This window comes from Melopsittacus undulatus, chromosome Z (assembly GCF_012275295.1).
Source record: "Melopsittacus undulatus isolate bMelUnd1 chromosome Z, bMelUnd1.mat.Z, whole genome shotgun sequence".
Lineage (NCBI taxonomy): Eukaryota > Metazoa > Chordata > Aves > Psittaciformes > Psittaculidae > Melopsittacus > Melopsittacus undulatus.
The window spans coordinates 49,176,395-49,190,751 of NC_047557.1; the positions used below are offsets into that span (position 1 = coordinate 49,176,395).

General features: G+C 34.0%; 1 protein-coding gene across 1 annotated transcript in view; it reads right to left on the reverse strand.

Moving 5' to 3' along the window:
• Window positions 1–14,357, reverse strand: part of LOC101881547 (long-chain fatty acid transport protein 6) — a 37,581-nt gene that overhangs the window by 11,638 nt on the left and 11,586 nt on the right. Inside the window, exons 4-5 of the mRNA XM_005154900.2 lie at window positions 13,322–13,446; window positions 4,374–4,568 (exon numbers count right to left, since the gene is read on the reverse strand). Coding sequence (XP_005154957.1) covers window positions 4,374–4,568; window positions 13,322–13,446 — 320 coding nt within the window. The remainder of the gene's footprint in view (window positions 1–4,373; window positions 4,569–13,321; window positions 13,447–14,357) is intronic.

A 14,357-nucleotide genomic window follows, 5' to 3' on the forward strand; every position in this document is an offset into this window, starting at 1 on the left:
GGTAAGAAAGAGATTTATATATATATTTGATAGACATGACTGAGAGTCCTACAGATTTTTTTCCCATATCACATTTTTATAAATACACATAATGTATGTCTTACATAATAAAATTTTAATAAAATTAATCATTAACTATAGACATATGTATACCAGATGTAAATATAATAATATATTACTACATTAATCTATGCACTATTTTATTTGTCAAGCCAGCTAAAAAGCTATTCAGAGGCTTTTCCATTCAATGACTCTGTAGGAGCATCCTTATTGAAGGATTTATTCATATACTACAGTGATGCTTTCAAGCACATGAACCAATGCCTCTTACACGAAGAGTATAGTGTAAGAATAGACAAGTGCAAAGAAAAGCATTCCTTTGAGTAAATATCTCACACACAGTGGATTCTTGGATGTCTGGCACTGTTATAACATTCATCTGTTTCTTCCTACTACGTTGTGTCTTCCAATTTATGAAAGTAAATGTGTTCTGTAGAGCCTTAATACTTATCACAAGTATTTGTCCCCAATCCTTGGTAATTACTGATAGAAAAGTTACTTTGCTCATTCTAAGCACTTAATTTGTCATTTAAAGCTGTAACTTTTGGCTGCATTTCACCTTTAGAAACTGCCATTGGCATCACATAGAGCAGAAATGCCTTCCTATGTCTTTTCTTTTTACCCTGCTAAAAATACTGTACTTTAAACCTACCTACTATTATTCCCATTATACTCTTGGTAAATTTATATATGGGTTTTTATACTGCATTTACTTCACTTCAACTGTGCAATTATGCCAACAGAAAGAGAGTAAGTTACTTCCTTCTCCTTCACTGTATCACATATATGAACACAGAAGCCTCTTCTTTCTCAATTCTCTCTCTATTCCCTGTTCAAGAAATAGGAATTAAGTAAATCCCTGACATAGAGAATATGTCTTTCTAACATAAAGAATACTTCTCAGGGTATCCTCATATTATCCCATGTGTTAAGAGAATAATGTTTCAGATGTTGTTGCAGCTTTATTTGAGGAAGCAACAACAGCAAACAAAAAAAAAAAAATCAAAAACCCCCCCACAAACAAAAACCATGCAGGATTTGGATAGCTGGGCATTGTCTCTGCCATTCTCTGCTTTCCAATAGGAGACAGTCTCGCTTTCCAATTTCAGATCATATATGATTTAGCAAATTAGAAATAAAGCTGCTCTCCTTTATATATTGCTAGAAGTCCAACAGATGTCATTCAGATTGAAGTAAAACAAATACAGTAACTACACTTGACAACCTTTAAAATGTATTTTAAATAACCCACATCAAATACCTGTAATAAGCAAAACCAAACTTACCTATGTCATTGAAATACAGTTTTTGTCACAGTACTTGCAGATTGTGGAGTAATCAAAAACACATCTAAAAGGTCCCCAAACTTAAGTATATCACAAAGCAGACTGAAGGAACTGCCATACAGAGGCACTGCACCGGTGACAGAGCAAAGCCCAAGTAATTAACAAATTGCAGAACTGTTGAGACATGTAACTATTGTAGTACTATTAATATGCCATGTCCTTCCACTGAAACAAATTCTTTCAGAGAGAGATGCCATGTATGTCACACAAGTATGACTGATGTGGATCGAAACATATTACTTACATAAAAGTAATAAGGAGCTTTTGAGTAGTCTCTGAAACTTCTTTGATTTAGAAGAGATTCGGGGCAGTTGTATTTCCACATAAAATGGGACATATAATTCACCCGCTGACCTGGCTAAACATACTATGTTCATGTAATAAAGGCAAAGTAGTTTGTCTCTGCATTGAATCTGGTTTTCTGTGACAACCTTCATTCTTTTCTCAAACTCTACAATCATACTATGCCAAATGTATATACACTGGGGGAAAAGTTAGGATCCAACACAACTCAGGTCCCGTGGAGAATAGCAATAGCTAAATACTGAACCTGCTCGCAAATAACTTGCTTTGGGCACTCTCCTTGTAAGAGAAACTATAGAAATAACCAAAGTCTTCCTGTGGATTTATCTCTAGGGAAGAGTGTAGAAAAGGTATAATAAAACTGATTTCAAGTGAAACCAAATGCAATGAATAGCTTTTTCTATTTCTTTCCATTTATGGCTTTTCCATATTCACACTGAGTAATCAAGCGGGTGACCCATAATTATCTTAGCAGACTATACTGATGTTTCCATAGATTATAAGACTTCCAACTTGGTATAGTATAGAAAATACAGAAAAGATGTCTAGTGAGATCAAGTATTCAGTTATAACTACATTTATTTTTTAACTGCAGTTTGCATGAACTATTTTTACTCCTAATCTGCAGTGACTGACTGAAATCATAAGCCCCACCATTAAAGAGGAAAAAGTAACATGTTTCATGTGCAAGAAGACACTCTTCCATTTGGAAACACAAACAGCATGTGCTATTGACATATGAAGTGCTCCTATTAATACATGCAAAACCCCAACACTACTTGATTTAAAATAGAGATACTTAAATCAATAAATAGCTAATTTGAAGTCTAACACTTTATCTGCTGTAACCTTTACATGATATTTCCAAAAGGTTAGTGAATTATGTCATATCTCAATCAAAAGTTCTGAAATATTGAAAACAATTTTACTCAGGTTTGGAACAAAGCTAACATTTGATGACATTTAATTAAAAAAGAAAGAAGCTTTAAAATAATTAAAGCATGTGGTTTATAAAAGTCTGAAACAAAAATCAACATCAGTTCTAAGGTTCCTGATCCACCTAATACTATGTAAATTCCAGATTTCTTATTTTCTGTAGTGGATCTCAACCCTTCTAGACATCAGCACTTGATGTCCACTATGCATACTACAGAGTCATGTAGACCAGAGAATAAGCAGAGTCAGTTTGTCTAAATTCCTGAGCTCTCAACAGTTTCTGAGTTTTTTTGGTGTTTTCCTGAGTGTTTCCAAGTTCCTCCCTCCAATCTAGCTTCCTATCACAGTAATGAAGAATTCCTCTGGCCCTGAGTTGCAAAGTAGTCTGCAGTCATCATAGTGTGACAATGCTTAATTGAAGTTGTGGACCCTGGAACATATGCTACCTAGAAAACTATTTGCATGTCATAAGAAGATACCTCTGAGTGTTTTTACACCATCCTCTGATAAAAAGTTTTGTCAGGACGTTTTACTATTAGTTCTCAGGAGCACAGGTCCTTAAGCCAGCTGTATTTGTATATGTAGACAGATATCTCAGTATAAATAGGTATATATATCTCATTTAATTTGCAAATTCTAGGCAATGCACTTAGTCCTATTTATTTCAACACAAGTAAAAATTGGTGTAAATAACAACATAATGTTGAATATTGAGTCTCCTTGCTAGAAAACCTTTCTAAATCTTGCATATTATTAGCTAAGGCTTGGGTTACATGTTCCTTGCTGAATTCTTAAACCATTTAAGAGATGGTATTAACAGCTCCCAAAGGGAAAAATCTATCTATGAGTTTCAAGCTGAAAAAAGTTCTTCATTTCCTCAGAAGGATGAAGGAAAAGCCACTGCATGTGACATAAAGACTATGTATTCCTTTTCCCCAAGACATGTGACTCCCATTGTCAAAGCTGATGAAAAATGTATCAGAGGCTATTGAATAAATAGTGAAAGAAATTCATGCTTTTTCTAGTTTTAATAACCTAGAACAAACCAAATAAATATAACAGATTTAGTAGATAAATAAGGTTAGATTTTTAAATTAATATCCTTGGCAAGTATTGTCTGTCACAATTACTCAGCAATGATTGTATTATGTTACCATTGAAATTTCTGAATAATGATATAGACTAGATGTTGTTTGAGTTGCATATGTTTAATTGCACTTGCATATAAAATATCTCGTTGTGTCTGTATGTTAATTGCTATTAATTCCCATGCCACATACTTACGTAGTAATATTCACAATAAATACACTTTTGAAAACTACTCTAAAGATTATCTGTAGGACACTAACTCAGGAGGGATACTTACATGTTTATTTCACAGCTAATGATTTCTTATATATTAAAACAAATCCAACTTCCTCTTTTATCCTTTAACACAGAGATTTGAAATGACACTTGGAACCTACTAAGGATAGTCAGAAGGGCAAGGCTTTTTTGCCTCTTGAACCTTAAGAAAAAACTAAGTGTTACTGCTGAAAGTGTAACTGGATTGAGTGCTAAATACTATCTGCAGTACTTTGGCAGCCAAGATTTTACAGAGGGTAATTAAGTCAGAAAATTTACTTTGGACTTATTACTGCAACTCCATTTGGTTGCACAGAGCAAGTCCTGTGGTCAAACTGAGAAATATTTTACCTTTATCAAAGTAAGATGTAAACCAATAGTCACCTTATAAAAGAAATTGGTGCGTCCAACAGATCCAATTTTTCCTGTGTGATTCATGAAACAAATGTTTCCTTCAGTAGCACCATAAAACTCACAGATCTTAACAGAACCAAACCTGTTTAAAAAATCCCTCCATACGTCATTTCTTACTCCATTTCCAACTGCTAAGCGAACTTTGTGATTTTTTTCTCCTTCCTTCTGTTAAAAAAAAAAAAAGAAAACATAATTAAAAATGCAATATACTGGTAACTTCTTTTGATTGTTGCATGTACCTTCTTTAAATACAAGTATGAACAGCAACAAAAACCAATCAAGAAATTAAAGAAAGCTGCCATAGCTCACCCGCAGCTACAATGTAGCAAACTGTAATAAAACCCCTATTATCTTGTTGACCAAGCAAATAATTTCTTGAATAATGGCTACATTAATTTATATAAATGCTTCCATGTTTTTAAAGTTGCATCATCTCAGTTTGTTTCCACTCAGAGGAATTAGAAATCTGGGAAGAACAGAGACATTATTTCTGTCAAAGGATTAAAGTCAGCAGAGATTTATGGTTACTTTCTTGTGTGTTCAGATTTTGCACACTTGTAATAACTGCTCCTTCCCACACACTGTATATAAGTCATCTTCTGTATTTCTTTCAATATTAAGACTTGCAAGGCTTTGTTCAATGTAACTTGGAATATGTTATTTCTTGGTGTCTTGAGTTACTGTTGTCAACCCCCATGTTTTATTACAAGAAACACAATTGTACATGTTCATCCAGTTCAGTGAGACTCTCTAATTTTATGAACTCATTCCCAAACCTTGAGATTGCATGGAGCACCTTTAAAATATAATCAGATTTCAGCTGAAGGACCAGAAGGCAAAAAATCTAAATTGTTGTTTTGGTTTGATTTTAATTTCACCCGTTTTAAAATTAGGCTTCCTTTTTAATCACTGTAAGTGGCAATACAGAATGCCTTAGAAGCGAGACAGTGCAAAATAAATAAAGGTATGTTACTACATACTTTTATACTGACAGTGTTGTGGTACCAGAGTGCTATGCAGTTCTATACTTCTATTATGTACACTTACACATATGTATGCAAATACCTGTCTATATACAGGTGCACATATATGCACATATTCACACTCTTTATATCTTTATATGTGTGTGTATATAAGTCCTCATATATCTAATACAGAAAGCGAATAGTCCCTATTTTCTGTTCTTCTAGTTTAGTTCCTGTTTCCCTTTCCAACTCTAGACCAGTATGAGTTAGGTATGTCTCTGTAGTGAAAATCCATTTTAGCAGCTGTAATGTCATATAAAAGCACAGCAAACTAGTTCTGTGAAGAAGTCTGATCAGCTGCCTGAAACAGGAATCTTTAAATATTTGGGATATTAAAACCAGTGAAGTTTCTACTGATTACATAAACTAGAGTGTTCCCCAGAGGCCTACATCTTAGCCAAATTCAGTTTCATGAGGACAATGAATTTTCACTCCTGTAATAAAACCTGCAAACATTGTGAAATTTTAAGTTCCTTCTCTAAATCACATAGACGGACCACTTTGAAACCACTAACTCATAGAAGGATAAAAAAGTCCTCTACTGAACTTCAGAGTCTTCCTTTCGGAAATTAAGTCTTCCTTCTGGAATGCCTGAGCAAGGAACTCACCTACTTTGCTAGATGCACACAGGTCTTGGCAGATACAATCTGAGGCATTATCCTATTTTACCTCATAACTACCTCACAGGCCTTCCTTCATCACTAACCATTCTGTTTCTACAACCCAATTCTTCTTTTATCCCTTTTCCTCTCCTACCTTAGTTCAGATGCAAAAGTAATTTCTAACCACATAAACACACACTTCACTGATATTATGTTAAATCATTATTAAGAAGTGCTTCATTACAGTGTACAATGAAATTGACCAGGGACATAGCCTTGAAAAAAGTGTCTGAAAATTGCCCATAGATGTTATTTTTGGAGCAGCTTGATTTTTCAGCTTTCAACTTCAGATGTGATACCACAATGCAACAGTGTAGATTTGCATATATCTGAAATAATAAGGTCACATTCAAAAATACTGTACTTTCAATAATCAAAAGGTATGTCTTTTTTGTAAGAGTGCTACTTTGAACTTTATTAGGAAACCTTTTTTTTTTCATTCTTCCACACAAAAAATTGTTCACCATCTTTAGAATATTCCAGTCAGCTCAACTTAATAACTTTCCAAAGATGGTTAATTTCCTTACAGTTTCTTTACTAAACTGAAATTAACTTGTCAGTAACTAAACTGCAGTTACCCCTTGCTGATGCCACTGAATTATTTAAATGTACTGCCTCTTCTAAGAGAGGAAAAATAGCACAAGAGATTTTTTCACAGAAATCCTTTGTTCCACATTGAACAGAATAGACAAACACATGCATATATGTACACACATACTAATTAAGTGGGCCATTCATTAGGCTAGGTACATTCAAAATCTCTAGAGACCAATTTAATAAGCAGGTAAGTTTGCTTCAATTATTTATACTTTAAGAAAAATAAAAACATTGATAGCTGCTTGTTGCAAAGCCACAGACTAGGATGGACTAGGAAGAAGTGGCCTAAATGGATTTTAAATTATATTTCCAAAAGAACAATTACATCCTCATTTATACCTTCAATTCTTCATGTTATTTTGGCTGTTTTACATTACTACAGCACCAAGTTGTTTCTGTAGTGGAAAATACACAGAATAAACTTGCCCGGTTAGCATTCTATTATGCTTGCAATGTTAACACCTATCCACAATACAGTATATGACTATCTGACATATTAAGAGAATACTTCTCTTAATACAACCAGCCCTTTTGCAGAAATACAAAAAAGGTATATGATATGATCAAGAACTAATTAGATAGAGCAAATTTCTTAAGAAAAAGGTCAGTATTTCACTTCTTCACAAAGAAAGCAAAATTTCTGTTACACTGCATTACTTCAACTTCTGTATTTGTGATTTGGTCAGCTCTATCACAGTTGTACTCATCTGTCGATCTAAGACACCCTGTAGAATACTGCAGGGCTCTCTGAGGAAAAGGCATTAAAACTGTCATGCATTTAGCAGTCTTTCTACTGTAAGAATGGAAAGTACATGTAATTTAATTTCCTAGCAGGTTTAATAGGTATGAAGAGAATGATTATAATACTGGAAACTTTAAACAGTGATGTCACATTAGTTTCACATGTGAGTAAATTTATACAGCTATGTTTTACATATTTTTACGTATTCTGTATAACTAATACATGACATGAATTCCTATTAGCTTTTCATGCAACTAACTTTCAATGGAAAGTGAATCACAGTAAATAAAATTAGGCCATTTTAATATATTTTTCATTAATAGGTCTATATGTTCATCATACGTATTATTGTCCAGATCACTGCCAGTTCTAGACCTGTTAGTATCCATGGCCAATGTGGCTGAAAACGTATGCAATAAATAGAATGCAATAAATAAGAGAAGGGAAAGAAAACGGATGATAATTTCAACAAATTCTAGACACCTGGTTGAGTGATGCATACTTAGAGTGCCCTAATGCATGAGATGAAAAAGAAATGAAATATGCAGGAACATATGCTTTAAACAAGCTATGGCACTAAATAGTTATAATTTGAATTTCTGCCATATTCAGATGCCTCATCAAATAGCTTCTCTGTGGTATAGCAGACAGAATTACAGGAGCAGGAGGAATTCCAAGAAATCGCGTTGTACGTATCTCTCGTCATAAGCTCTGCTCTCCCTGTGCCATTCTCAACTCCTGAACAAGCTGTGTCATGTCAGCAAGCTATCCCTGCAACAGCTGGTACGCAGTGATTGGCTGCAAGCACATTCTAGCTTGCTGTAACAGCATAGTACCTCACTTTCTTCACTAAAAGCTGTATTTCCTCACAATATCTCACTTATGAAGGACTCAGTGCCCTGCCCTGATCAACTATCACAAATAAGTTCAAACAATGCCTGTCCTCTGAGAAGTTGTTCATGCTTTGTGTTTCTGAATGTGATTGATAGTTCTCTACAGATAATTAGGGAAACAGATTTTAGAATAACAAAACATTAGAATATGTTTCCAAGGTTTTTTAAAAATGACTATTTATTTTCCCACATGATTTTCTTCTCTTACAGCTGATTCTGAAATAAAATGGGAATTCAGTTATCTGTTTATAACAATATAGTTGAAATTTTTTTTCAGTGCTTTTCTGAAGTATTGCTAAGTAAGAACTGTTATTCCCTTACACTTGGTCTTCAGTTTATTCTGCTTAGATCTTTGAACCCTGTACCAAATATCTGCATAAATCATAAATCAGTTCTGACAGACTACTTCTCCATTTTGAATGCTTGTTTCATTTGTATAGTAATTAACTGACAAGTCAGGATCTGCCTTATTACACCAAATACCACAGACCTGGATTTTTCCATATGCCAGACTTTTCTCCTTAAGTGTTCTTTGTAAACTATGCGGGCTACCTACATGATTAAGTTGTTGACAAAAGACATGCCTTTCAAAGTGCCATCAACAGTATATTAAGTGGTGAACGAAGGATTCATGACTGAAGCTAGTTAAAAATGAACTTCTTTTTTAAATTGTTTCAATTTTAAATTGCTTCATTTTTAGATTGCTTTATATTTGAGTTGGTTCAACAGAACACAAGAAAACAGGTTCATTGTCCTACTGTTACCATTTCTGCAGCAGGAAAAGCCAGATAGAGAGAAGCAAATGCAACTTCAAGCAAAGGTGGCATGAAATGTTTCCTGTGATGTAGCCTTAATGAAACTATAATTAATTTCAGGGCCTAAGAAATGCAAAAACCTGATAAATATAAAATATGATGAACAGTACACAGGATTTATGACTATCTATCACATTAGCCCTGAATAAAGGGTCATTGGTTAGTTAGTAGAGAGACTATAAGAAGAGAGATACCCTACTGCAATTACAATGACACGTGTAATAAATTCCTCAAGTTGCATGTTTACAAGGACTTTCCAGTAATGTTTAACTACAAATTACAACTAGATTTTTTGAGCAAAATACATACCCAAATTTAAAAATACAAGTAAAAGAAAACAGGTGGGGTGCTGAAGAGATGTACTGTAAGAAAGGAACAGGAATTCTAGGAAGAGTACATAACCTTCCAGTTCAGGAACAGGTTGTTTGCTGTTTAGTATATCTCACTACTCTTTCATTAATCAATCTCCTGATAAACTAATAAGATTAGATCCTAACAGGGGTTTTCTTCCTTTAGCTCCTCTAATAGGAAATGTTTTCTTTAAATGTTTTCTTTAGCTGAACTTCTATTTCCTGGGAAAGTATCTGCCAACAAAAAAAGTCACTTTTGTCTATATTCTACCCAGTAATTTTGGTGGTTGTCCTAGAAGTCCACAAGCCAAAATAAAAACTTTCCAAAGACCAGTTAATAAAATTAAAGCATGCACAGCTTATTTCTTGTGCTCTGCATTGCACACAGTATTCTATGAGCAATAGGAAGCTTCCCTTTGTGGAAGTATGACTGTGATTTCAAGGTTCCACTCTCAGACATTTTCTGCATGACTGCACTGCCTTAACCCAAAAGATGAATATGTAGGAAAAGAAGCTGGAAGGAAATTGTTCAAGTTATGTGACCTCTTAAAGATTAGGAAAAGTCTTGAGCCACCATGCTAGCGATGACATGGCAATTAGCCTTCAGTGCTGTTTTGGGTATGGAAAACCGATGCTTACTAAGGCCTAAGGGAATCTACAAACATTGCAGTAAACTTTTCCAGGAAGAAAAGCTAAAAAACCATTATTAGTGAGAAGAATGAAAAAGCAGACACAGAATCATCATGTGGATGGAGTCTAAGAGAGGTATGCCAATACATTAAAGTATCAGAAGGCAGTAGTCAAAATGGATGGGATTATAATCTGGTTTTACAACCACTTTTTATAAATAATACTATTGTTGTAGCCATGGAATTTCAAAGCACAAAGTTTATTGGATATATAGGTTTTATTTCCTCCTGATACCCTTAGTAAATAAAATTGTAGTGACATACAGCGATTTTTCAGAGGCTTCAAATGAAAGATACAGGTGTGGTTGTCTGTAACCGTGACACATAACTGTTTTAGGGGTGTTTAATAAAATGTTTATGCTGAAAACCTGCAAGGCACTCGAAAAATTTCTGCTCCACATTTTAATGATAAGAGAAAGACCTATTTCCAGTCCTGAACTTAAACTGAGCTAAATTTAATGGGGAATAAAATGTAATGTGAAGTAAAACCTGCATTGTAGGAAAGTGCCTGCTGATCAATTTTTCCTTCCTTACCTGACTTTCAAATTCCCTCCCTTTGAACCAACCTGTTTCTGGATGCAAGACAGTGCTATCCTACATTTGAAAATCCCATTCTTAGACCCCTTACCACAATATTTGAGTCAACAGCAGGGAAATAAATGTTCATTCTGTTTGCTTATCCCAGCAGTACTGAATTCCTTGTTTTCTCCCTCTAAATTATTATTGTTCTAATAAAATGAGTTTTAATACAATAAATCCCTAAGCATCTTTTCTAAAGTCACTTCAGAGAGCTTAATCCCATGGCCAAACTGGACCTCCTAGTGGAGAGATTAGTTTGCTTCACCTTAACAAAATAAAGCTTGAAGGCTGATATCCATGGTCTTACACACTTGGAGTAACCCAAAGGACATACTGACACTAAAGGATAACATTGGCTCTACAGCAAGTGGGCATAGAACAGGACAGATATTGGAAGAAAATTTCTAAGCAATGACATAATTAATCATGAAATGGATTTTGAATGCAAGTAGAAATAATCTCTGGTTTTATAGAGCACTTACCAAGTTCATGGAAGATATACAATTAATGTCATGACATATGACAGCTTATGAGAGAAGAAGATAGGACATAATGATTAAGAAAACAGATTTCTAGCCTTTGTAAATCACTTCAGGATTCAGTTGTCCTTTACAGAAAAAAGGGAAAAAGACGCTGCATTACCATTCATATATTTCTAAATGCTCCAGGATGCAATGCACTATTTAAATACTTTTTTTGCTTCAAATTTGAAATAAATCTGCAAGTGCATTAGAGAGATTTTTTATACACTTCAAAGTTAAAATTTTAAATGTGTTGCAACCCTCTATGGAAAGTATACCCACAGATTAGTAGAGAATTTTTTCCAAAACCTTTCTTTAGACAGCATTTAGGGAGCTCTGCTATGCTGTACTTTGAAATTTCACAGATCACTGTTAAGAGACTTCGAACAATGTCAGCCATCAAGATCAGGGTATTAATTTGCTGAATATTCTCTTTCACTAGACTAGTTATATTCTCAGAGCATAATCCATTTGGTAGCTAGTGATGGCTGGTAGCTATTCAATGCTGGTTCTTGTATTTTCAAAAGACTTATATGATCAAAATATTGCAAAAAAATAGTTTAAAAGGCATGAGAACTGCTCACTTACTTAGGAGCCTAGCAAAAATTTATGAACATCATATAATACTAATTCTTTGTGCTCATACATGAGGAAAAAAAAACTTCATTTACTAAGAAATGTTCTTTCCAGACAATAGATAACTAAGCAAAGCTGGATGCAGAAGAGGTTTCAGATATATTCTACTGTAAACATGTCTTTACTTTTGAAGATATTTTGAAGACACAAGAGCTGCTGCAGATGTGAGGGAGCAGGCAAAAGATCAAAAAAGGCAAAGCTAATCAGACAGTTAAGTGAAGAACTATATGCTACCACAGATATTGCCAAAAGTTTTGTTCAAAAAGTATGACATATGAAGCCACACTGTGACCTCCATTAGAAATACACTATTCATTTCAAGTTTAGTGCTAAAGAAACAAATGAAGCACTTAATTGCTATAGTTTCATAGTTTTTTATAACTATAGTTACAGAAGGCCTTTACAGTACTCTAACCTTGAGAATACCATCCACATATCTTCACAGAGCTTATAAACTTGTATTTGCCCTATTTTTCTCATACTGCAAGTATACATAGTACTTCTATGTTAATGAAACTTAGAGATAACAACTTGGCAAATTATTTCTCCTACTTGAAAAATAACAGTGGATTATTTGACATACTTGAATCCTTCCACTTATTTCTGTGAACATGTTTCTTCTCTTACAGATTTAATATGACAAATATTTACTATTTTTCTTCAAGTACCTAGCCACCAAACTGTTTCATTTTATAATTTAATTTTTCCTGTTAAGGAACATTATGCTTCTCTTTAGCCAGCTAGCAAAAACCCTACAAAACCAAAAAAACTACAGAGCCTCACAAAGCAAAGAATCTAAACATGCCAGCTCCTATAAAAATAAAGCAATAAGTCAATAAATCACCACATTAAAAGTCACAAAAAGCAATAAATACAATAATTTATCATTCTTGCTTTAAGATGCTGAACAGGATAAAATGGGTAAAACAAAATGCCATCTTCTAACTGTAGAGTTAAAGGACAGAAGAGGGGAACAATTAATCACTCAGATTGCAAACACAGCTTGCAGATTATTTCTTGTGCTTCTGCAAAAACATGACAAAACTTGAGACCTCGCATATGTGCCAAGAAACAAAGCCTTGAAAACTCTGAAAAGAAATGTAACAGCAATCCTGGTTTTCTGAACTTAAATTGTGATACTCTGTGAAATAATATTTTTTCACCAAATGATACTGCATCTGGTTTTAGTCTTGAATACTTTTAACACTTTAACATCTTCCTGATTAAAGCCTTTTTTTTTTTACAGTCTACAGATCACCAAATATTTGAAGAACCTCACATAAAAAAAAAAACAAGAGCAGAAGGACAGGCTCAGTATAGTTTTATTTCCCGTTTAACATAACCACATTAAGAACAATAAATGTACATATTTCTCACACACAAATCACTGTCACTTTGGTTCCACTTACCACTGGCTGGCTGCAAAGGTAACGGCACAGTTCTCCAATATACTGGATAACAGTCACATTGTACTTTTTGCAGTCACTCCAAAACTGACTAGCTGAAAACTTCTTTTTTAACACACAGGTTGCACCTTTATGGAAACAGTAGAAAAGGAAATAAAGCATTTTTCTCTATATGCCACTTTAGCTAGCTATGTCCACTATTTCTAGAAAATAGAACATAAGAGGAACAAAGAGGCTTGTTCAGAGAACTATTTGATATTAAAGGTCTATTTATTAGAAAACTTGTGTTCAAATCTGGTAGGCAAAGAAGGGGACTGAACCAAGTCTCCTACTTGGTGAGACAGTAAACCTATAGATAAAAGGTTAAAAGCAAGAATACAGATTATCTTTGTTGGTGTTGTTACATTATTCAAAAGAATTTAACTGAAAATATCCAGAAAACTCAATCTGAATCTGAAAATCATTTGGGTATCACAGAAACTAAGTTTTCAACAGACTATTCATCAATGCAGATTCAGGCGAATTGATACATAACCAAATGATCTTTCCCATGCTCTGACTTGTTGATGCTGCTTTAGGAAACAGGAAATACTTGCCATCAAATTCCAAATAAATCTTTAAGAAAAAAGGCATTGAGGACACTTATGGTCCCTCAGTAAATACGTATTTTGCTGTCTGTGCCAAAACATCATGCAAATTTACTGGAAAAAGTTATCTAGCATCTAATGATATATGACAAAGCTAAATATTTACTATACATTCATTTGTAAGGTTTTTTTTCATCAAAATACATTTTTGTTCTATTCCACTACCCAGTGCTTAGTCTGTACACATACTAATGCATGATACACACTGCCAAAGTATTACATAAGTCCTTAAGTTCTTTTTTACCTAAATATAAAAGAGAGTAAAAACATCTGTGATGCAAATGACTGTAACTAATTCTTCTCCAGTACCACAACGTTCACTTATAAGAGATCCTTCACTGTTACAACACCATCTTCCCCCTAAATAAGGAAATATAAAGCTATTCTGAAAA